The sequence below is a fragment of the Cololabis saira genome, chromosome 12, assembly GCF_033807715.1.
Source record: "Cololabis saira isolate AMF1-May2022 chromosome 12, fColSai1.1, whole genome shotgun sequence".
NCBI lineage: Eukaryota > Metazoa > Chordata > Actinopteri > Beloniformes > Belonidae > Cololabis > Cololabis saira.
The window spans coordinates 35,710,028-35,736,358 of NC_084598.1; the positions used below are offsets into that span (position 1 = coordinate 35,710,028).

General features: G+C 38.9%; 1 protein-coding gene across 5 annotated transcripts in view; it reads left to right on the forward strand.

Annotated features, from left to right (window-relative positions):
* Nucleotides 1-26,331, forward strand: part of celsr3 (cadherin, EGF LAG seven-pass G-type receptor 3) — a 158,952-nt gene that overhangs the window by 51,703 nt on the left and 80,918 nt on the right. For all 5 annotated transcript variants that reach the window (XM_061736720.1, XM_061736725.1, XM_061736721.1 and 2 more), the window contains exons 4-9: nt 13,805-14,027; nt 17,805-17,920; nt 18,835-18,923; nt 19,207-19,221; nt 19,611-19,768; nt 24,334-24,497. In XM_061736720.1, coding sequence (XP_061592704.1) covers nt 13,805-14,027; nt 17,805-17,920; nt 18,835-18,923; nt 19,207-19,221; nt 19,611-19,768; nt 24,334-24,497 — 765 coding nt within the window. The remainder of the gene's footprint in view (nt 1-13,804; nt 14,028-17,804; nt 17,921-18,834; nt 18,924-19,206; nt 19,222-19,610; nt 19,769-24,333; nt 24,498-26,331) is intronic.

Consider the following 26,331-nt stretch of genomic DNA (forward strand, 5'->3'; position numbering starts at 1 on the left):
TATTCTGCATTTGTTCCTTTTAATACATTTACTACTTATTGATGTTTGTGTAATTTCAGACTTCACAAAGCTGCAAAATGTGCATTGGAATTGAAACAGGAGAAACATGAGAATAAATCACACTGAATTTTAGAGAAATGCAAACGTAAATGGTTTTCCTGTGATGAGCAGAGTCCATTAAGCCAGAGCAGACACACAAGTCGTACCACTATCACACACACTGAACCTTTTTCACTGGAAGAAGAGTTCACCGAATGCAGCTTAGGGTCTTCTAGCGTAAATAGCAAGGGAACCAGCAAGTCGACCTTAAAAACGTACCAGAAGCAGAGAAATGTATCCAGAAAACAAAGTTCTGTCAAGCATGAACCATCTTTTAGAAATGAAGCAGCACCTGTTACTCTCCTGCATAACTGTTAACTGGAAAATGAAGGTGTGGCAGCGACACAGACTAGCAAACAAGTCATTTCCCGAGGAGGTTTAGATTAACCATGAATGAATGAACCAAGAATTAATACAGTGCATGAGAAAAAATTTGATAACAGTGCTCAAATCTGATTTGACTTGTGTAAATCTTGTGATGGACATTTTTGGTGTAACCTGAATGAACCTTAAGTTTATATTCTTGCTGTGTACTTGATGGAAAAGTGCTCACTGCTTGACCATCAACTCACAGCCGAGGAACTGCTCGAGTGTAAAGGTGCAGACGAAGGAGTTGCTTGTTTTTCTTAACCATAGCAATCTTAGCTTTGCAGACTCCTTTCCATCAATGACAAATGTTGCAGCCCCTAGTAAGAACCGATCTAAACCAGTTTCTGCCTTAACAGTTCTTGGTAACAAAGATTCCATTTCTAGGTATGGGTATGTATGTGCATGTACGTAGGCAACCCAAGATTGTTTTGACTCATACTGCTCCTCTCTTTTGATAAAAAAAATAAATTAATTGTGATTTTATGTTAGACTTTTCACCTTGATTTTTTTCACAAAGTTTCAAAGAAGTCATGGCAGGAGAAAAAAAGAATTATTATTTGTTCGAATGTGTTCCCAAATACAGAAACGAGCTGTCAAAATCCAGCTAATAAGCTAATGTAAGCTAATTATACAGCGTATTGCAACAAACATCTCCCATGTGAAGCAGAGGAAATTAATATTTCGGGTTGATTGACTTACTAAATTAACCTTTTTTTTCTAACTGTGTATTGATTGGTAGACTGATTTTTTGGGAAAAATTAGATTTCTTTTTACTTAGTGCATTTAATCAAAGGAGTATTTATTAGGAGTGAGTCATGGTGCAGCGTGGACAGGGTGCCAACACAGACCAACACAGTCATAAATTAAAGCGGGGGCGACAGACTCATTTTCATTTCGGGCCACATCGTGATCGTGAACGACCTCAGAAGGGCCGGTTGTGGCAGCACTTAAGGTTGCTGCATGATGGACGGTGGCTGCCTTGATTAGACAATTATGACTTTTAATCTCTAGAGGGCCACATAAGTAGTTATAGCGGGCCAGATTTGGCCCGCGGGCCTTGAGTTTAGCACAGGTAATTAAAGCATCATGCAATCTTGCAACCAGGGTCAATTTAGCATGGCCAGTCAACCTGACATGGTTGTTTTTGGACTGTGGGAGGAAGCTAGTGGACCTTCAGAAAACCCCACACGGGGAGAACATGCACACCCCACTGAGCAACCACCCTGAAAGCAACCGAACCTGGAACTTTGATCTGTGACAGTGCCATCCACTTCCTAACTGTGCGGTTACCAACAACAATAGATAACAAAAAAATCTCAGCACTCACAAATTAACAGTCTTGTTACATTAGCCTGTTTCTTGGGCTTGCTTTTATTTTCATGTCTACTTTTTTTTATCTTGCTTTTGCTAACGAGTCGGTGTTAATTTGTATATTTATGTTGGTGATTACCTGTGAGACCCTTGCCCTTTGACTTTAAAAGCATCAAAACTACTAATGTGTTGGACACATTAGCAGAAAGCCAAGGTATGAAATGCCTCTGTTTGCCAGGCTGATTAAAATATATATGTATATATATATATATATATATATATATATATATATATATATATATATATATATATATATATATATATATATATATATATATATATATATATATATATATATATATATATATATATATAAGATTGTTTGTGAGTGCTGACAATTTATGTTGTTGTATTGAGCCCTTTAGTCTGCAGTTATTGTGTTTTTTTTCATCATCATCATTATCATTTTCATTATTATCTTTTTCACCTCTTTTCCACACTCCTTATTATTCTGCACAGTAGAACCCAAGCATTTAAGCTCCTGCACCTTTTTCCACCACCTTTCATTAACACGCATGTATTCTGTCCTGCTGCGACTGACCTTCATTTTTCTATTTCTCCGGAGCACATTTCCACCTCTCCATGTTTTTTTTCTCCACCTGCTCCGTACTCTTACTACAAACCACAATGTCATCTGCAAGCATAATGCTCCACGGAGACTCCTCTTTGACCCCATCTGTCAACCTATCCATCACCACAGCGAACAAGAAGGGCCTTAGGGCCAATCCGTGATGCAGTCTGACTTCCACCTGAAACACATCTGTTACTCCTACTGCACACCAAACCGCTGTCCTGCTGCCCTCATACACCTCCTGTACCACTCCAGACATACATTTCCTTACGCCATACCACAATTCCTTCCTCGTCACTCTAATGTATGTTTTCATTAAATCTACAAATATATAGTACATCTCCTTCTCATCTTCTTTGAACTTCATCATTGCTTTCAAAGTGAGGGCTGCCCTTCTTGGTCCAGCTCCTCTACTATTGGTCAATAAATGGGAAGGAAAGGGGGAGATGAGGGAGTGTAAGAAGAAGGAATGCATGTATAAGGAAAAAGAAAAACAATATATATACAGGACTGTCTTAGAAAATTAGAATATTGTGATAAAGTCCTTTATTTTCTGTAATGCAAAAATGTCATACATTCTGGATTCATTACAAATCAACTGAAATATTGCAAGCCTTTTATTATTTTAATATTGCTGATCATGGCTTACAGCTTAAGAAAACTCAAATATCCTATCTCAAAAAATGTAAATATTCTGGGAATCTTAATCTTAAACTATAAGCCATAATCAGCAATATTAAAATAATAAAAGGCTTGCAATATTTCAGTTGATTTGTAATGAATCCAGAATGTATGACATTTTTGTTTTTTTAATTGCATTACAGAAAATAAAGGACTTTATCACAATGTTCAAATTTTTTCTGAGGCAGTCCTGTGTATATTATATATATATATATATATATATATATATATATATATATATATATATATATATATATATATATATATATATATATATATATATATATATATATATATATATATATATATGTGTGTGTGTGTGTGTGTTTGTGCGCGTGTGTGCGCGTGTATACTGTTATTAAAAATAATGTGCACGATTTCATGATTGGAGATAGAGATAGAGTGACCAAGACTGGAAGTAAGGAGTTAGATTTCCTGAGTAGTTGGCCATTTGTGTTTACGATAAAAACCAGGCCGGATCAGTGATAATGCTACAGGACTGATTCAGAGTGACATTAACTTTAGAGGTCGTTATCTGGGTGAATAAGTGCGTGCCTTGTGTGCATAAAATAGGGTCACGGTGAATGATGTGGTTTGCCAGAGCTATGCCTGCATGTGCATCTTTGAATGAGGTCTGGAAGTAAACCCCAGATTGTGTAGGAGGAAACGGAGACATTTTAATACATAATGGACGTAATTTGGAAATGTGCATGTTAAATGGAAAAAATGCACTGCAGGGGGACATGACTTGCTGAGCTAAGTGGGATAAATGCATTACAGTTTGAGAGGAAGGAAAGAGGAAGCTAAATTAGTTTTGGGAAGATAAGTTGGTGACTTTCAGTGGACACGGATTATCAACGTCTTTTCCTAGATACCAAGACAGGAGAGAATATTATAAGAGGAAAAAAATTTAAGTGGGAAATGGAAAGAAAACCCATTCAATAATGAAACAAAATAAGTAAAGAGGTGAAAAAACTCTGGATTATGGGGTAAAAGAGGAGAGTAAGCATTCAGTACACTCCAAGTTCCAACATTTTACCTCACAATTAGCACCACTGAAAAGAAGACAGTAAGTCTGGCAGTGGCGGAACTGAAGATGTTAAAGTTTTCTTTGAGAATGACAAAGATGGATAGAACAACCACATCAGAGGAACAGTTGTTAGATGTCTTTGAGATAAAGTTAGAGATTGAGATAGTCTGGGTATGTAAAAAGGGGAAAATATTGACATAAGGATGCAGGAGATGGAGCTGGAAATGGAATAAAAAACAACAACAAGATATGCAGTTGTTCGGTGCGACAGAGGAAGATGCCGAATGCCGAGAAAGTTGGAAATCAGAATGACAATCGACTTTATTCGCCAGGTTTGTGCAAACAAATAAGAAAGGTGTTTTGGCAGACTTTGCCCCCCGAAGGTTCAATAGAAAATGTAAATAAATAAACACCACAGGAAATAAGACACATTTTACACTATATGCGAGATGGAATCGATATTTGCAGGCATGAAGATATGGCACAAATATCCGACGCTCTGTGACTGCTGAAGGTGCAGCAGAGTGACGGCCCGAGAGGAGAAACTGTCTCTGTGACGGGGGGTTTTGGTGCACGGCGCTCTGCAGCACCTGCCAGGTGGGAGAAGTTGGAAAAGTTTGTGTGCCGAGTGTGAGGGGTTTGCAGAAATGTTCCTTGCAGAGAGAAAAGTAAAAAAGTAACCCCAAAGGGAGAAGCTGAAAGATAAGAACTGGTTTTAAGAATTTACTTTGACATTGACTTGTTCTTTCCATTTCTTTTGTGAATATAGTACAGAACTTTTATACACTTTTCATACACTGTGTGTTCCGTTAAATCCAGGAGTATTTGGAAAGTGATCAAGTTTTTAAGACGTTTGCCTTTATACCCCCCCAGTGGATTTAACCTAAAACAATCAAAGTGAAGCATTGCAGATTTAACACATGGCTGGGACAGGCATTTACCATTCAGGAATTACTGTTATTTTAATCAAGGTGTCCCCATTTTCAGGTGATTTCTGGACTAAATGGGATCATTATAAATATAACCATTATTTGTAATATTTGTATAAACACTTGTGGTCAGTGACTGCGTTTACATGCATCAATAACCCTTTTAAAACCCGAATATTGGCAATAACGCAAATTTGCATGACCATGTTAACACCAATAACCCCTTTGAATAACCTGAATTTGCTCATATTCGGGTTTTTTAAAAACCCGAATATGACCCCTGGGTTGCTCCTTTTAAAAGCCGAATATTGGGTCATGTAAACGCCAAACGGAATATCCCGATCAAACGGAACATGAATTTGTTTTCTGCACATGCTCTGTTCACAAGGAATCCTGGTCTTTTGAGTCCAGGAAGTTCTTATAAACACGGAGAAACACAAGACCACGCCACACTTTTGGAGTGAGGAGGAGACTAATCACTTCATAAATGTAATGAAGGATATGAACATTTTGGCATTTGTAGACGGTACAAGAAGGTGAGCAAAAAGTTGCGCGAAGCAGCATTTGTTTTGAATGTGGATACAGGAAGAAGAAGCGGAAATGGCGCTAATTGCGTCATCACGTTCTCCGCGCGTCCCTGGTTTGATCGGGATATCTCAAATGATTATTCACCATGTAAACAGGGATAACCCTGTTTGCTCACGCATGTAAAAGGAATATTCCGAATGTTTCAGTAACCGGAATATTAGCAATAACCCAAATTTTGACTGCATGTAAACGTAGTCATTGAACACCAGCGAGGGTCTTGCACTTGCAGCCAAACATGCCCATACCACGACACGGCCTCCACCATGTTTGATACTTCATAAGTTGAGAAGCATATGATGTAAGAGGGGGATTTTATGTTTCCCAGAAAACCATCCGATTCTTCTACAAGTTGTGGGAAAGAAAAAAAACAAACAAAAAAGACATTACCGTACATTACAAACCATACTGGATGGATGAGAGATGGAGATGTAGGATGGAACTAAAGAGTGGCCTTTTAATATGGAAGCATTAGTGAGGGGTAAGCTTTGGGTCAGCTCTGTTTACCAGCACTAAGATGACACATACTTCCTGGAATAAGTTCTGGGAACAACCACACGAAGAGCAGGAGAAAACAGACATTCAAATACATGAAAAAAAAAATCACACAAATCCAGAGATTGTCGGGGACAGTTTGAGGATTCTCAAAACCCGTTAAGCTTTGGAAGATTGTTTTTTTTTTCTTTTTTACACAAAGCCTCAGTTCCAAATGTGTTGTGACGATACTGTCTACATACAAATGAATAACGGAGCATCTCATGAGGCTGTTTGACACGCAGCTTGTCTTGGGATGACACATCCCACAAGTCAGTTTGTGTCACGCAGCTTAAGTGCTGTTTGGTCTTTTCAAGCTTGGAGATTCTCACAATATTTTCAAGATACACAACCCTCTGTATTTATTAGATTTTTGACAGCCATTGCCAAAAGGTCAATAATTGTCCCCATCAAATGGTTTTAGTGTCATGTTGGTCGTTTCTTCAGAGGTTTTGAAATAAAACGTTTTAGTGGACAGCTTTGAGTTTCCCAGAAAAGCGTTGGTTTGAAATATAAACCAAGGCCATTACGAGCTAAGGCCATTACAGCAGCCCACGTTTTGTGGATATTGACTTTAATGGCCATGTTTAGTGTTTTCTTGTAGAAAATGTCCTCGTTTTTCAGACATGATTGTGTTGGAGCATCTCTGGCAAAAAGAGAAAATATTTATTCCACTGGTTAGGTATTTCAAAGTTTCTTTATTGATTTCAAAATGCATTTCTCAATATGGTAACATGAGATCCCTGATTCCCCTCATGAGCAGCTTCTGACTCGTCACTCAAAATAGGAAGAGCTCTTGGAGGCACGTTTTTAGTACCGGAGAAAAAAAGAAACCAAGGCAAAAGTGAGACTTACAAAGACGGTGCGAGAGCAAAGAGAAGGGGGGGAGTAAATGGGAGTGTGTTGGCCTCCAGGGAGGCACCATGTGTTGGGAGGGAGGAGAAGGGCGGTGGCGTGGGCGACTGGGCGGAGCGAACTAAGATGCCGGGGGTGGTTGAGGAATACTGGCTTTGATGAATAAAACATCGGCGTGAATGAAGGGCTGGTGTGAATGCATTAAGGCAGGCGTAGAGGAAGAAAAGAAAAAAAGAACAACGCGTGGAGGGAAAGAAAGGGAGAGAGCAAAGCATGGAGGGTTCTCTTATATATAACATATAAAAAGACAGAGATAAAAGTGGAGGTAAGAGAAGGAAGGAAGGAGCAGGAGGGGGTGGATGCAGGGAGTGGAGGAAGAGGGAAAAAAAGGAGGTGAATGAAAATAGAGCTCTACTTTTAAACAACAAAGAAAAATGCAAGAAGGGAAGAGTCGGAAGTTGTGATACTTATTTTTAAGCCTGTGTTGAGATAGAATCGGCAGCTCTTCTTTGAATTATCACTCATCATTCTGAGCATCTGTGGAGCAAAGACCTGAATCCTTAGAGGGTCCAATCAGAAGGAAATACATGAATATATAACATGTGAAGAGTATAAAAAGAAAAGTATGAAGTGATGGAACTGTGTCATGGTTACATATCATGATGCGACTCCTACGCATCTCTTCTGAACCTGGCTTCTGACAGATGAAACATTGGTGTTTTTTTTCTTTTGAGTTTCATTGTAAATGTTGTTTATTACGGACTCTGAAAATAACCTCCATGGGGAATATGTCAGTGTCGGCATGCCATGTTACAATTAGTCCGCTATTTGGAAAATGACTGCTGGTGGCAGCCCTGGACGGACTGTTGAAACGCCAAAAATCATGATTGCACGCGCTGTCAAAACGACTGTTTTTGTGTGACAAACTGCAATTGACACAGCAGTTTGCAGCTGAAATGGACTGGAGTAAGACCTCCATTACAGCTAAAATACTGCAGGACGGATCCTTGTCACTGTCCTCCGGTGGCCTCTGTGGACGACGCGTCCAGTTGTCTTCGCTTCTTTGTTTGGCTGCATGTATGAATTGAATGCCATCTCGTCTGCGCGGGGGTGTGAGCGTTTTTCCTTCTCCGATGCTCATTAAAAGCCATCTGTGCAAGTGGCTGATGTGTTTTTAGTGTGGGATTTTAAGCTCGTTCCTGCTAGGGGACACCCGCTGTTTGTAATCGCTTGGCCTTCGTGTCCTTGTGAGATGAAGCCACCAAAAACCAAACGAGGACTTGGACGCTCTCTGTCCTACGTAGGGCTGGGGATCGATTCAAATGTCAAGAATCGATTCGATTCCGATTCTTAAGATTCAGAATCGATTATCAAGATTTGATTCGATCCGATGCGATTCGATTCCGATATTGATTTGGGTTAGTGTTATTAAAACTGTTTTTTGAGCTGTTGCATGAATTATATGACTGTAGTTATGCAAAATATTACTACTAGTATTATATTGAGATTCAACAGCAAGTATTGGCAGCTAATGATGCTGTAAGGACCAATCACCTCCCAGAATGCTGATAGAACTGCTTTCAGAAACATCTTGTGGGTCAGAATTACCAAACAGATCCAGGGCAGCAAACAGAGACGGATGAAATCATTTTTATTTTTTCCCACATTCTTATCCACATTTTTATTTGTTCCATTTTTCGGTCTATTTTGGTTTTAAATTTTTGAGCATTTGGTTTTTAGCATTTTTTGCAAATGTAACCCCAAGACAGTATATAAAGTAATAACATAGACAATTTATGCAATTATAACCTAACACTTTAATGTTTTCATACCTTTAAACATATTTAAAGGCAAAATGGCACCAGTTATTCTCGTGTCCAACAAAACATTCCTTTTTTGGGGATAAACAAAAAAATAACCAAAAGTTGTAATGTAATGATGAAAAAAAAATACATAAATAAATAAAAGAAAAAAGAAAAAAAAATCGATCTTTAGACATATGAATCGATTTTTAAGAATTAATATGAGAATCGATTTAGAATTGGGAAATTGATTTTTTCAACACAGGCCTAGTCCTACGTTAGCTCCCTGTGTGGGTATCCTGTTGCTGCTGCCTCTCTAAGGTCCACACCAGATCAGATTTATAAAGGCGGTCACTGAGTCAGTCTGAGATCACTGCTCTGCCTCACTTCCTGTCATTATAATTGTGTATGAGCACGTGTGCACCTTCTTTGTTGATCATTTTTGCTGCTTTATGTGTGCATTCATAGACTGTTTGTTAGTTTCCTTGTCTGTCTTCATCTGTCAAATAAATATCTGTGTCGTTCTCACTGCGAGCATAATTCATGAGTGTTAATGTCTATTTATTTATTTTAATATTAATGAGTGGGTCTATACGGATGAGTGGCTGCAACAAACAAAAGCAGGGACGCTTTTGCACTGTGCTAGTCGGTGTGTGTGGTTGTTCTCTCGCACTTTAATTGGTTCCCTGTTGTGTGCACTAAAATAGGAGAGTATCTTTCGATATAAGTGGGGTGAAAGGATGAAAGGATGCTAAACAAGGACGGACAGATGTGATAATTTAAACATCCCCGGGCCATTGCTAGCTGAGCTGGATGTTGGAGTGGATGTGTCGCTGCATGTGTGTGTGTGTGTGTTAGTCCTCGGGGGGGATGGACGCAGGGTGTGAGGGTGTGTTCGTTGGCCAAAGATGGAGCACCCAGTGGCAGATGGAGGGGTTGATGAAAAGCTAGGATGAGCAAATGAATAAACTGTGATAAGTAGTGAGAATGATGGATGGAGAAATGCAGAGAGGTTGCAGAGAATGAAAAGTCAGTCAGTGAAAGAACTAAAGGAATTACTTATTGATGGACAAGGTTAGTGGGCTGTTGCATGAAAGGATAAACAAGGCTGTTCATTCTTCAGTTTACTGTACAAGCTCTGAAAGCTTTCCCACTCCGTACGTCTCTCTGTGGCTGTCAGTCTGTTGCATGTGTTACGTACGGTGGTGAGAAATACTCACAAACCTTTGGAAATACGCAGCTTTTCCTGCATTAATTTGCAATTAAATGTAAATTGATCTTTATCTTTGACAGAATAATGGACAAACTCAATGTATATGAGCTCCTAACACACAAAAAGTGATCACATTCATGTCTTTTATTGATCACATTGGTGGGACTGGCAGAAAACGTGAGTGAAGCCTTGCAGTTTTGAGCTGCTTGAAACTCAAAGTGCTGCAATGTTTCCAAGAAAGTGTGTTGGGTAGCTCTGCATCACACCTGCAGAATGTTCAAGAGCAGTTCTTGACCCGTCCTCTCTGCAGAATTGCCTCAGCTTAGATGTATTTGTCCAGCATCGCTACATTCACCTCTGTGTCACATGGAACTAGTTCCCCCTGCAGATTGCCGAGGTGCAGCGTGGTAAACCTCTGGTATGCAGCAGTCGACGTTTCCTCTGTCGTGTTGCGCCGTGGTCACCCCGTCTCTCCAGCTGGCTTACGTCTGGTCGCCCTGCGAACAAAGTGTTTGCCGGTTGAAGTTATGTCTTTAACTACTACTTGCGTGGGCTTCGGCGTTGTTTCTCTGGTGTCATCTTGGCTCGGCTTCCTCGTGCCCTGTCTACTCACGGATGCCTGGACATTTTAAAAATACTCTGTATTCGCTATATATGACTTCAAAGATCAGATCAGATTTTTTTTTTAGTTTCAGAACTTTTTATTTCAGTTTTAAATCTTTTTTTCAGTTTCAGATCTTTTTTTTCAGTTAAAAAAGAAGTGAAACTGAAAAAAAAAGATGTGAAACTGAAAAAAAAGATCTGATACTGAAAAAAAAATGAAACTGTAAAAAATAATTTTCAGGTTCAAATTTTATTTTCAAATTTGCAAAACTTTTGGCCTTGATTTGGCTCCATACAGATGCTTCTCATGAACAGCAAGAGTCAAAATGTTTGAGTATCTTTTTTCATCAATTAGAGCAGCTCTAAACCACACCTTCCACATCATTTCATTCTCTAGGTCCAATTAACTTTAATTTACATAATTACGCTTACTTTTACCACAAGCATAGTGAATATATGATAAATCATTTTAATAAAGACACTAAACAAAAGAGCATTATCTGCTTCAGCACACTGTGTTTGTCCATTACTATGGCTTGGAGGAAGCTCGGGGTACATTTTCTGACAAACTAATGCAGACAACGAATAAATTCCACTTTTCTTGCTGCCGTATAATCACATTTTAACATGCGCTTGTCAGTAAAAACATTTAAAACCACTGAGAGACATTAGCCAGAGTAATTTGGCCTCCAAACACACCGCTGGCATCCGTCAGAGGCTAACAGAGTCCACGAAGACTCCACTCCGCACCCACTGGGTCGACTCTCCAGGCAAAGCCCCAGATGTTGCAGGCCCCGACTGTTCAGAGCTATTTTGGAGGTGTGATGAGAACCACGTCAGTATTTACACCATTTACCCTCAGAACCTTTCTGTCAGCGCTTCTTTGTCTGCAACTTGGGCATGACTCAAGCTCCAATGTCTGCCGGTCTGTGGATGTGTTTCTGCCGTGTGTGAGAGGTATTAGTCCGTGTGTGTCCGATGATATTTTTAACCTAAATGATCATTTAGAAAGGTGAGGACTTTATTGACGAACAGCTGCAGTACGTGGTGTGTGTGTATGTTACTGTAAAGATGTGAGCACTCTGCCAGTGGGTTCTCGGGTTTCTAAAAGCAGCACGAAACAAAGTGCCAGCACAGACAGTTACATGATCAAACCCGACAGCCTGGAGGGCCGGGGCAATGATCCATGTGCAGCATGTGTGTGTGTGCGTGTGTGTGCGTCTTTGAGTGTCCATGCTTGTGCGAGGAAGAGGAGAAAAATACTGGATGTGTGCTTCCGTCCGTCTTTCGGATGAGAAATATCTGCATCGCATTCATTATTGATGTGTTTGCATTGGGTTGTTTGTTTGGGGTGTTCCTGCGTGCGCTCGTGTCTGTGTTTGTTCGAGGCCGTCAGCAGGTTTCTGAAGCGGGTCCTTAAGGAGCCATCTGTCTTTGGGCTAGATTCGAACCCCGTCTGGTCTGGTTATGTGGAGGGCACTGGCTGTGGGTGTTCTTTTTTGTGTGCAGCTGCTGAATGTCAAACAATGTGTGTGTCCAAATGTGCTCTAGGAAAGGTGAATGTGTATCCCAGCATACCTTTTTTCTGTGTGTGTGTGTGTGTGTGTGTTTGCGCACTGTGTGGGTGTTTCAGACTCTTGAGATGCCTCAGACTGGTGCTTGGCAGCCAAATCTGTGTTTATTCATGTCTGCGGATTTCATCTTGATTTCAGTTTCAGATCTGAGGCCACAGAACAAAGTCGGCAGGAAAATACTTTATTCTTTTTTTTTTTTTTTCTGCAGAGCTACCCCTTCAAATCCTATATACCCTGTGTACCTTGTCTACCAGGTGAAACACTACAGCTGTGTTTTGCTGCATTTGTTTGAGGGATGGCAAATGAGAGTCTGGGCAACAGTTGCTCTTTGTACTGCTCCTCAGGAATAAGCTCCATGCTGCTTTCTGCCTCCCAGTCAAGAGCTCATTTACATCTTACAAGCGTAGTGAAGGCAGTCCTCTACTGGGGAGAGAAGGACAGCCGCAGCACAGCTTTAACATGGAAAAACAACCTCGACTTTACAGCTGTGGGCATTTTTAAGACCCTCCTGTTAACTAGCCTTCACACTCGGCATCAGAAGGTCCTCACATTCTTCACCGAGCATATTGATGATGGTCAAAGCACTGACTGCATACTGTATATCAATACATTTGTGAAGATACATATAGGACTGTCTCAGAAAATTAGAATATTGTGATAAAGTTCTTTATTTTCTGTAATGCAATTAAAAAAACAAAAATGTCATACATTCTGGATTCATTACAAATCAACTGAAATATTGCAAGCCTTTTATTATTTTAATATTGCTGATTATGGCTTACAGTTTAAGATTAAGATTCCCAGAATATTTTAATTTTTTGAGATAGGATATTTGAGTTTTCTTAAGCTGTAAGCCATGATCAGCAATAAAAAAATAAAAAATATATAAATAATAAAAGGCTTGCAATATTTCAGTTGATTTGTAATGAATCCAGAATGTATGACATTTTTGCATTACAGAAAATAAAGGACTTTATCACAATATTCTAATTTTCCGAGACAGTCCTGTATAGCTTCTGCATTTTCAAAATAAGATACGTTCAGCATCTTCACTTTTTGAAAGTTTAAAAGCCTAAAAACTTCAACAACATATTCAAATCTATTTAATGCTAATTGTAGCTTTGATCTTTTAATTTCCAAGCTGTAGCTGCAGTTGAAATGATCCAAAATATCTAAATGAATATTTTCTCTACTGTTAAGACAGTTGCCTTTTCTGAATCTCCCCGGAGATTGTTCTTTCTTTCAATAAAACCACATTGGTTTGATCCATATTTAATATCTCTTGAGTTAAAGAGTCTTAATATCCAGGACTTCTTAACTCAGTGGGAGACATCTTAATACAAAAGATAATTTTGGAAGAGTTAATAACCTTAGCATGCAGCGGCTAATGTAATCTCGAGTCCTTATCCGTCGTATTTGTTCACGTTACATGGTTATCTTGTACAATATTCACCGAATGCAATGAAATTCCTCAGGTCGTGCAGCCCATTGTGCATGCTCTGCATAGTATTAGCAGAACGTGAATGTGTTGCCATGGTTTCCACGGTCGACTGGTATTAATCTGATTTGTCTTTTATTCTCATTTCAGGTGACAGGTGTGAGTTCGACCGGCGGCAGGGCAGGTGCATGCCAGGTGTGTGCCGTAACGGGGGCACGTGCCGGGAGCTTTCCGGCGGGGGTTTCCGCTGCGAGTGTCCCGCAGGAGGGTACGAGCGGCCGTACTGCACCGTCACCGCCCGCTCCTTCCAGCCCAAGTCCTTCGTCATGTTCCGGGGCCTCAGGCAGAGATTTCATCTCTCCATTTCGTTAACGTGAGTTGATCTGGCAGTTCCTTTTCCTTGTGTCATCATCCTTTCATAAAATTTGCGCAACTGATCATTTGAAATTTCATTTTTTTTGTACCCTGTCTCTTTTTCCTGCCTTTTTTTTTTCCCCTCACATCTCATCGTCTCTCATCTCACATCATCAAACTCCACTCAGAGATCCATAGCCACTCCTTGATTCTCTCGGTTCTCTTACAGAATCTTTCTCCTCTTTACTTTAATCTATTTCATCTCCATCTGAGATCGATCCTATTACTGGCGGTTCCTCCCTGTGCTGCAGCCATCTCTCTCCATTGAGAAGTGCAGTTTCCTCAGACTCCTCTTTCATCTGCCAATTTACTGCTCTCAGTAACATCTCCTTTGTCTTCTCTCGTCCCACTTCATCATCTTATCTTGCATCTCATTCCCCTTTCCATCTGAGGCATTAAAGGAGGGTGACCTCTGAATCTTTATGTTAAGAGATGAGAACATTTGATTTGAGTTGGTTTTAACAGGTTTTTTCAAAGTTCTAACAGAAGAGTTTACTACCGAGCCTTGATTTTACGCCTGGATGTAACGGCAGCGGTCATGGATTTCTCTCCTACGTTAGGTCCTTTGTCTCGCTTGTCCTCCACCCCCCGTTTCTCTGCTGCTCCTTTACCTCTTGACTTACCGAGTGGTTGTCTTAGGGAGATCTCAAGTAGTCCTTGAGCATGGCCAGACAGGTTTCAGGGACGGTTGCCATGGGCGATGTAGTCTCATGATAGTTGCTAAGGTAGTGTTGTCTGCTGTCTGTTGCTAGGCTGATGGAGCTCCCGCGTCGTTACATCTTTGGATAAAGAAAAAAAAAAGCAATCTAATTGGTTTTGTGAGGTTTTTTTTATTACAGACATGGTCTGTTTGCTCAGCTGTACTTGAAACCTTCGCCGGCTAATGAGGCAAAAGAGCTGAAAGAGTATCACGAACATGTCATTTACATTCCTGGTTCAGATCTTGGATTAAATAATATATTTTACAAAGTGGTCAGATTGGGGACACTGGTAAAGCATGTGTCTTTGCAATAATTTAGCTCCTCACCTTCTCTGCACCTCTGATTCTGATCGGCTGACTATATGTCCACAACTAAAGACCTGTATGTTTATTTTAGACTGGAACTGCTCAATGCTAAGGATGATGTTTAAAAAGCATTGAACATTTTAAATTCTCTGTATTTGCCTTATTGATGCAACACAGTAAAAGTCAATAGGAGCATTTCTCTTCTTGGGTTTCAAGCTGTTATTAAAGTAGACTTTTGATATCTAACTTTTAACAGTGGCTTACTTGCAAACTCTGAGTACGTCAAACCTGAAATGAGTGGATGTCGAGGTTTTCTGTTTCAAACAGTGAGGTAACTTGAACCTGAGAGTGTGTTAACTCGGTTAAGTCTGTTTCAGAAGCTGAGGTAACTTATACTCAGTCTGTTATCATAGTAACTTATTCTGTTAACTTACCTGGTCTTACTTGTTAAACAAAACAAAAAAGTTTCTTGCCCTCTCCTCCCCGTCTTACAGGTGAAACGGGTTGAATTTCATCATGTAATCGAGCTTGAAATGTGCATTTTAGAGACATCTGAACAAAGATCTGTGTTTTTATTGACTGAAGAGGCTGAACGAGTTCGATTGGAGACACTTTTGCTTTGTGAAAAGTGTTAGTTAGGCTCTGAGACTGTTTGGCGTCCCCCAATTACTTCTGTTAGTGTTTTTCTGCACAGTTACACACGTGCATTATCTTGTCTATCCATGCATCATAAATATCCCCCATCACATGCACTTACTTCACCCCAATACTTTGGGTTATTCATTTGTCATTTATGTTTTGTTGATTTTATGTTTTAGCCAAGTACAAGACTGTCTCAGAAAATTAGAATATTGTGATAAAGTCTTTTATTTTCTTTAATGCAAAAATGTCATACATTCTGGATTCATTACAAATCAACTGAAATATTGCAAGCCTTTTATTATTTTAATATTGCTGATCGTGGCTTACAACTTAAGAAAACTCAAATATCCTATCTCAAAAAATTAGAATATTCTGGGAATCTTAATCTTAAACTGTAAGCCATAATCAGCAATATTAAAATAATAAAAGGCTTGCAATATTTCAGTTGATTTGTAATGAATCCAGAATGTATGACATTTTTGTTTTTTTTAATTGCATTACAGAAAATAAAGAACTTTATCACAATATTCTAATTTTCTGAGACAGTCCTGTATGTGTTTGCTAATGTTGGTTTTCCTCATGACGACTGGGATGCTGCACGTGGATTTTATTAAAAATCCTTTCTGAAATGGGTCCCTGCTCTGCAGTAGAACCCACACTTTGTGCCCAGCTCTGTGGACTTGTACATGTATTTGGGATTGTCTGGTGTGATTGGGTGGAGAAACCGGGGACAACATTTACAGCGCTTCAGGGCTCAAATGTTCAAGGACAGGGAGGCAGGAGTAACAAACAGTCCCGTTGCTGAAAACTGACAGCAGGTCATGTGCGGGGCAAAAGAAAATGAGGTCCACAGAAAAGGAACAAAGACGTGCAACAACAAGAAGCACTGGCAAGGCAAACAGAGCCCTCGGTAAACAGCCTGAGACAGACAGGGACACAGGTGGCAATCAAAGAGGGCTGGGGGGGGGGGCAGACAGACGCATCAATGATAAAGATAAAAACAAAAACCATGCCAGACTCACTGAGGAGAGAAACCTTATCTGTAGCAGTTCAGATGTGTCACCTAAATAGTGAAAATGACCGTTAATGTTCCATTATGACAACAACTGGACGTTACCATGGAAAGCTTTTAGTTGGATTTTCTTTCTTTTGCAAGAGGATATTTGTCATCTGTTCTGTAGTAAACACCAGAGGTGGGTAGTAACGAGTTACATTTACTCCGTTACATTTACTTGAGTACGGTACGTTTTGGGAAATTTTGTACTTTTAGGAGTAGTTTTTAATCACTATACTTTTTACTTTTACTTGAGTAGATTTGTGAAGAAGAAACTGTTACTCTTACTCCGCTACATTAGGCTACGTTGGGCTCGTTACTTTTCTTTTAATCCTCCACGTACGCGTCAATCTCATGACATCACTGAGTAATTCTTTGGGAAAAATGTTTGTTTTTGCATGTTTTGTCACATTTACACAGACTCAAACACACACAGAGTTTCTATGAGTTCATGGGCTTGTTCTAGTTCTGCCTGGTTAAAAAAGAAAAGTACAAAGGCTTGAAATTTTGTGTTACTTGTGCTTAATTTATTTTTTTATTCTGTTATTATTTTATTTATTTCATTATTTATTAAAGTACTTGAATTTACTTTAAGCTGAAGATGATTATTTTGTACTTTTGTCTGTTTGAATGGTTGTGTTAAAAAAATAAATCAGACGTTACTCAACAGTTACTCAGTACTTGAATAGTTTTTTCACCAAGTACTTTTTTACTTTTACTCAAGTAATTATTTGGATGACTACTTTTTACTTCCACTTGAGTCATATTATTCTGAAGTAACAGTACTTTTACTTGAGTACAATTTTTGGCTACTCTACCCACCTCTGGTAAACACCAAATACTATCCTTCTTCCACACAAGGTGGCTGTTCTTGTGTTGCTGCGGGCGATGAGATTAGAAACGTTTGATGTATTTGAGTCAAATGTGGAATCAGTCAAACGTAAATCCCAAATCAGCATGTGGATATTTTAAATACGGCTAAACGAACTGGGTGTATGGTGCGGCACTTATGTCCCTGTGTTTATTTTGTGTAGGTTTGCCACCCTGGAGACCAGCGGCCTTCTCTTCTACAACGGACGCTTCAACGAGAAACATGATTTCATCGCTTTGGAGATCCAGGAGGGACAAGTGGTGTTTAAATATTCCACAGGTCTGTATCTGTATGTTTGCGCGTTTCAGTGAGCCTCATTTCCTATTTATATTCCCTCATGTGACGTTTGTGGGGATAGAAATGGAGACCATATGTCCACTGAAGTGATTTCATGTAGTCGTATGTTTGGGAGCAATAAACATGTGCAAACTGCCACAACAAAATTGATCTTGGGACAACAGTGTCTAACTTTCCATCAATTTGGCCTCAAATTAATAAAAATGAATATAATTTGGGTGCAAATGTATGGGCTCAAATTAATGCCATAAATAGTTTGTATCTGTAAATAAACTTTGTACTTGTAGAAATATTTTGTGCGTGTGCAAAAAATATTTGTACTTGGAAAAAATATTTGTACTTGTAGAAATATTTTGTGCATGTGCAAAAAATATTTGTACTTGCAAAAAATATTTGTACTTGTAGAAATATTTTGTGCGTGTGCAAAAAATATTTGTACTTGCAAAAAATATTTGTACTTGTAGAAATATTTTGTGCATGTGCAACAAATATTTGTACTTGTAGATACAAAGCTAGCTTTGTAAAAAGTTTGTAGCTTTTGTAAAAAAGTTTGTAGCTTTGTATCTACAAGTACAACTATTTTTTGCACACGCACAAAATATATCTACAAGTACAAATATTTTTTGCAAGTACAAATATTTTTTGCACACGCACAAAATATTTCTACAAGTACAAATATTTTTTTCACACTCACAAAATATTTCTACAAGTACAAAGTTTATTTACAGATACAAAATATTTATGGCATTAATTTGAGCCCATACAAATGCAGTTTTGTATCAACAGTCTCTTAAAGAAATATGTTGTTTTTTTGTGGCTGTGTTAGTAAGTAAACTCCCAGTGCCAGAATCATTTTCTGCTTAAGTTTTGACGCGAGTTTCGTCGTCCTCCTGCAGGTGAATCGTCCACTCAGGTGAGCCCCTTCCTGCCTGGCGGCGTGAGCGATGGAAACTGGCACACGGTTCACATCCACTATTACAACAAGGTACGTTTGCCCTGACTGAGAACGCCCTTGTATTTCCCCCCGACTTACATTACATTACATTACGTCTTGTGAAGTGTCTGAGGTGATTCTGTGCTAATAGTCTGCTTTTCAGTTGGTACATTTGCACTTCTGATGTGTCGACAGAAAAGTTTCTCCTGCAGAAAACTTACTTTGACGTGAAATTATGTGCTTGTCTGTGGGTGTTTGTTTGCCACCATTTTTATTCATGCATATTTTCGGCGCATCTCCTTTAATTTTCTTCATGTTCTTTTATTTTCCTCAGCCCGCTACACGCTATGTGAGTATGAGTGTGTGTCAGGGTGCACATACACTTCTTTCTGCTTTAGTTCACTCTTCCCGTTCTTTCTTCTTCCCGTCTTGCTTTCATAAAAAACAGTAAGAGAGTAGTGAGAGCGTCTTTCATCTGCTTTTACACCATTTTTCTCACCCTTTTCTTTGTTGTTTTGAGTCAGACTAACTCAAATTTCCCCTTTTTCCTTCCTAACTTTGTACAGTAGCAGTTTATATTCTGATGTGATGTGTTGAGCGTGTTATTTTGCATCTGTATAGTGTATAACTGCACTGGGGAAAAAATACATCTTATATTTCACGCATTCTGACTCTTTCTCATGTCATTTGCTCTCTGGTTCCTCGGAAATGCATTCAATCCGGTGTATACGTGTTCAGCCGAGGCGGAGCGTGATCGGAGAAGCTCAGGGTCCATCAGATGAGAAGCTGGCTGTGGTGAGCATCGACGACTGCGACACCTCCCTGTCACTGCGCTTCGGCACACAGCTGGGAAATTACAGCTGCGCTGCGCAAGGAAAACAGACCAGCAGCAAGAAGTGAGTTTTTTCTGTTGTTTGCTTCCCAAACCTTCATCTCCCCAGTCATGTTGTTTTTTATTTGTTAAACTGCAAGTACAAGACAGCTTGAGTGTTCCATCTTTTCTCTAAAAGTGTAATGGGGCTATCTTTAGGACATACTGTAGATGCTGGGGAGGTTGATCTAGTAACAGCACTGGTCGCCATTAGGCCTGTGTTGAAAAAAATCGATTTTCCAATTCTAAATCGATTCTCATATTAATTCCTAAAAATCGATTCTTATGTCTAAAGATCGATTTATTTTTATTTTATTTTTTTTCCCCATCATTTTCGCCAGGTGAACTTTAATCCCAGTAGTCGGACACACAGTTTGTCATGACGCTTCTGAAAAATGCCAGGTGCTTCATGGCAATATGTGTGCGTAGTGACAGAATAAATTAGATAAGCTAAAATGATTTGTTTACTGCATGAACTGTTGCAATTTCTTTCTTTTTTGCACTTTAAATGGATATTGAAAGGCCTGTTTGAGTTATTTATTTCTTAGTTATTTCACCATAATTATTGTGAAATTATTATTTCACTAGTTATTTTACAATCATATGATTCAGGCAACGGGGCACGGTGGCGCAGCTGGTAGTGCAGCCGTCTCACAGCAAGAAGGTCCTGGGTTCGATTCCCGCCGGGGATGCTGTGGTCGCTGAAGTGCGTGTTAGTTCCCCCATGACTTCAGCGCCCACACCCTGGGTGGGGTTGGAGAAAGGATTCCGGCCGGAATAACGTGATCCTTCCACGCACTACGTCCGGCCGGAGAAGCCCCACCCTGTCTGGTGAAAAGATGCGGCCTGCTCACTCCTCAGGATAAGAAGGAGACCTGAGCTCAGTGTAGGGCCCTCCCGGGGTTGGTAGAGGATGGCAATGCCCAGGACTGTCACTTAGGTAGGAGCACGGGGTGGTAAAAATGGGAAAAAACCGGGATAAAAAATATATATATATATATATATATATATATATATATACAGCTCAAAAAACATTTTAAATATCACTAAGCCAAATCAATATCAAATCGGATTGATTGAATCGGATCGAATCATGATAATCGATTCTGAATATTAAGAATCGGAATCGAATCGATTCTTGACATTTGAATCGATACCCAGCCCTAGTCGCCATCATTTAAGTAAGTCCTTAAAATCAAGTCCTTAAGTAAGTCCTTAAAATCAAGTCCTTAAAATTGTTCTGATCTTAGCACCTAAATATATTTCCCTTTGATGCGTTTGCACTCGGATGCAGCTTTCTTGACCCGTTGATCCAATGAATTGTCATATGGAGGAAAGTGGTTTACAGTCCACTTTGCAGAAGCTATAAAGTCACAATCGATCGGTATCAATCCAGATAACATGATAAGAGTTTGTTATCAGGTTTTATTCTATGCAGCTGTAGATAATAAAGATGATCCGTTGGTTTGTATTCAGTTTAAAGTTGTAATTGAAGACACAATATTCATATCTCAGTTTTGTACTAACTCCTTGAAAATATAAAAACGCTTGCCTTCGGACATGTAAGCTTCCTTTTTCTTCCTTCTGCGATAAAGCAAACCATAGAAAACAACCACACGTATGGCAACTCATCATATCACAGCTTCATCTATAATGAATTAAGCTGTTTATTACAGTTTAAAATCACGAGGAGCTGGAGTGGGTATCACCTGACAGACATCTATACATGCTCATGTATGGAGCTAGTTTGCAACCACAATTACCCTAAAAAAGCTGTAGGTTAGGGGAGGCCAAGGAAACTGAACACTCCATTTTCAGTTTTTAATTTTTCAGGGACACAATGAAGACTCCCCACACCAATATCACGACCGATTTGAATCCACAAACTTAATTCCACGAGGCCACAATGTTAATCAGTGCTTCTGCCGCGCTGTCTTACTCTAAAATATGTCTTCAGCTTCATTCCTGGAGGAAATTATTTTTTTACCTCTCGTGCTCCGACTGAAAGGCGCTGAGTAGTCATTAACCCCGGGCTGTGGGTGGTGTTTGCACAAGCGGTTCCAGCTTCTTTGCAAAAATAGCTTTCGTTAACCATAATCTGTGACCGATCAGAGGCTTAGCCGATATTCAAAGGCAATTTTCGGTAAGTAGTAAACCAATAAAGCTGATGGCTGTATGCAGCAGCATACTAGCCAGCTGGCTGTGCACTTTATAGGTCACTAGATTAAAGCTTCAAAAAGGCAAATCATGCTGATGGATGTCGTTAAAAATTAGTGTTTTCAGCACCTACAACAAATTTCACTTTTGTGTTTATGCTCTCATTGCCGTTACCATATTTATCTGGTGGATGCGGGAGGGCATTTTTCCCAGCAGGGTATCATAAGCTCTGAACCTGTTTGAATGGTTTTGTTCACTCCACATCCCCAGGATGACACGTGCAGCTGCTGGTGCACATCATTGCACTTGTTTAGTGGAGCCTCTGAGATTTGGGGCACTAAATATTCACAAAGGTATGGGCTCGTATGACGATCATATCAGAAGAAAGACGTGGTGGCACATGTGATTTAACACAGGTTTAAGCAGTCTAATCTGTTAAAATCCTGCTAAAACGTTTCAAATCTGTTGGAGAGGATTTTCAGTGAACCATCACGGAAATAAGGTGACTGTGAAGGAAATCTGTGGAGACCCGAGGCTTTAATGAGTCACGACGGATGTCTTCATGCTCCTTCACGAGAACCGCTTGTGTGGTTTTTCCTCGCTCACCGGCTCATTTCTTCTCAATGCTGGCTGCACGTGTCTCGCACACATTTTTGTAACGGAAACATTCATATTGTGTCCTGTCTAGGGCTGGGGATCGATTCAAATGTCAAGAATCGATTCGATTCCGATTTTTAAGATTCAGAATCGATTATCAAGATTTGATTCGATTCGATTCTGATATTGATTTGGGTTAGTGTTGTTAAAACAGTTTTTTGAGCTGTTGCATGAATAATATGACTGTAGTTATGCAAAATATTACTACTAGTATTATATTGAGATTAAACAGCAAGTATTGGCAGCTAATGATGCTGTAAGGACCAATCAGCTCCCAGAATGCTGATAGAACTGCTTTCAGAAACATCATGTGGGTCAGAATTACCAAACAGATCCAGGGAGGAAACAGAGACGGATGAAATCGGTTTTATTTTTTCCCACATTCCGTTTTTATTTGTTCCATTTTCGGTCTATTTTGGTTTTTAATGTTTGAGTATTTTGTTTTTAGCATTTTTTGCAAATGTAACCCCAAGACAGTATAAAAAGTAATGAAATATAGACAATTTATGCAATTATAACCTAACACTTTAATGTTTTCATACCTTTAAACATATTTAAAGGCAAAAACATGGCACCAGTTATTCTCGTGTCCAACAAAACATTCCTTTTTTGGGGATAAACAAAAATAATAACCAAAAGTTGTAATGTAATGATGAAAAAAAAAAAATACCTCAATAAATAAAATAAAAAAAAATAAAAAATCGATCTTTAGACATATGAATCGATTTTTAGGAATTAATATGAGAATCGATTTAGAATTGGGAAATGGATTTTTTCAACACAGGCCTAGTCCTGTCGGCTTTAGAATGCACCAGAAAAGAAAAGGCGGATCAAAGAGGGAGGCCAACAATGAACACCTCAACACTCTTCCTCTGTTTCTCTTCCATTTCTCAATGAAGAGTTCACCTTTTTACTTGCTGTTGACATCCTCTTCTAAAGACTCGCTTTGTTAATATTTGATTGAACTGTCATTGAGCTCCTGTTGCCTTGACTTCATGTGGCACCGTTTGTTTCTTTGGCATTAATCAAAGCGTGTTTGGTTGTTGCATCTATTTTCAAATAGAGGTACTGTATAAAGAAACATCTCATCACAGGGAAGTTGAAAGAAAGAGAGACACAAACGGTCCCATCCCATAGCTGTCTTTGCTGCCCCATCATCCTCTCCTTTGCATTCCCCGTTTCTTTTCCCACCCTTTTCCCATCTGCTCTCTCTCTTCCACCTTCGCTCCCTCTCATCATTTGACATCATTCTCACTTCTCTGATTTGTTCCTCTCCTCCTCGTACTTCATCCACAGGGATTTTTGTCACCGTTTTGTATCTCACTTTTATGCATTGGGATGTTTCAACATCTCCAGCACCTTCTCTCTTTTTTTCTCCCCTCTCGTGCCTTTCACTTTTACTTCATCTCCTCAGACGTTTATTGCACTTGTTAATTTCCATCTGTCTCCTGTCATTTTACATCTTTTCATCATAACTCTTCCTCTGCTCCACTTTTACCCGAGAAGAAAAAAATTGTGCCACATTTATCTTCACCTTCCACCGTTATTCTCCGATTAGTGTCTTTTGACGTTTTACCTTTGATGACTCGTTTAATCTCTGGGTTTGTTAAATCCCTTTCTCATGTAACTTCTTTTCATGTTCTCTTTTTTTCTCATATTCCCTTCTTTCATCCCTCGCCTCCATCCTCGAGGGATAATCCTGTATTTCCTCCTTAACCACCTTTCCTTTCCACTTTTCTTGACTCTCTTTCCTCTTTATCTTTTCTTGTTTCTTAGGTCTCTGGATCTGACAGGTCCATTATTTCTGGGCGGAGTTCCCAACGTGCCCGACAATTTCCCGTTCGGCACCAGGGAGTTTATTGGCTGTATGAAGGAGTTGCACATTGACAACAAGCCGCTGGATCTGGCTGGATTTATAGCTAACAATGGAACAATTCCTGGTCAGCATTGTCAATCCCTATTGCTCTATACATTTCTAACTTTTAGAAACTTCAGAATATGTGTTTGGGTGTATAATATTATTTTATTAATCAGATTGTGTTAGTTATGTTTTCTATTACCCAGCTACCACAGTCTCATGGATATACTGATTAATAACAGCAACTACCGCAAGACCTTTACCCAGTATGTTTTTAAAATGTGTTTGAACTCATTTAGTGAGACTGGCTTCTTATGATTAAGGTGACTTTGCAGCTGATTTTAAGGATAAGGAACAGCATATTTAAACCTCCAATTCAGTTTGGAGGTTGGAGTTTGGATAAAGGCAATCATTCCAAAGACAATAATGTCCTTTACTTTTGTTGAAAGGGTGTGAGTCTGTACTTAAGTTGGGAGGACAAAGCAGATGATCCAACTCAAGCATAAAATGCAAAATGATGTTTAAAAATTGTAAAGATTTACTATTGAATTTGAGTGCCCCATGGTAGACTATCCATTGCATGTCAGTGTTTGCATGTAAATACTTGGTAACTATTCCAGTTATATGTGGGGAGTGAAATGGACTGAATAATTCATTTGGATTCTTATGTATTTGTGTTGTGATACTAAGAACATTTTATAGCCCTGAACAGCTACAATAGTGGGACGATTCACATGCTTGATTTGTCTTTGCTTCATAACTATAGTTTAGTTTGGTATTCACAACCTATTCCAAATCACATAAAGTATATATTCAAACCTTGTTGAAGCTGGCAGATAACCTGATTAGGTGTCGACAGAGCATTGGATGGCTGTATCATCAGCATAAAAATGATTTTTTCTTTTTGATAGATTTTGATCAAGATTTTTTTTACATACTTGATGAAAATATGTGATTTTTTTTTAGATTTATTTTAGATTTATTTTATTTGCACAGTTAAACATTACACACATACAATTACCAACTTTACAAATTAAAGTGCAGGAAGAGGCACAAACTCAAAAGAGCTTATCAGGTGCCTCCACCTATAGTTAACATAAAATTTAATATCATACTTCTAAAAACAAAATATGCAAATGAGCAGTTAGAAATCTATAGATGATAGAAATTAAAGGAAAATTACAAATAATTTACACAAAAGAAAAATGATCGGATATATGAAAAACGATAGAGTACAATTTAATAATTAAGAAACAAACAAAAAATAAACGACTAAATAACAAACCAAATGAACAAAAACAAAAAATAATTTCAAGGAGATTACACAAGACGATAAAATCTTTCAGCACATCCATTACTTATGCCTGAGCAGTTCCATTTACAAAACAAAAATTAAGTGGTGTTTCAGACATCCTTTAAAACCATGTGGTCCCAGGATCAGTCCCTGAGGGACACCTTTGGTTCCACTTAGACAGCTATATAATACCTTCTTTCTGTTTGCACTTATATATACCTAATGGATAACTTTTATACTTCCCAAAACTGAGCTTTTATATTACATTTAAAAACTCTCGGATAGATCTCAATAAAAAAGGCCACATCATGTTTCCTGTTGTCTAAAGCTTTAATGAGATCATATATTATATTTGAGTCTACGGTATGCTCTTGTCTAAAGCCTAATTGGCAGTTTCAGAGATATTATTTGTGGATAGAAACACTTCTAATTGTTCACTCACAGGGGATTTGAAAACATTAACAAGGACAGACAACTTTGAGTTCCCCTAGCCTTATCTATGATTAGATAATCTCAATAATAAATGTGATTTTACAAATTTAGGACTTTATTAACTAGAATATCTCTTGTCTGACAAAATGAAAGGTCTGTCAACCTCTTCATTACATTTTCTATTGGCCTT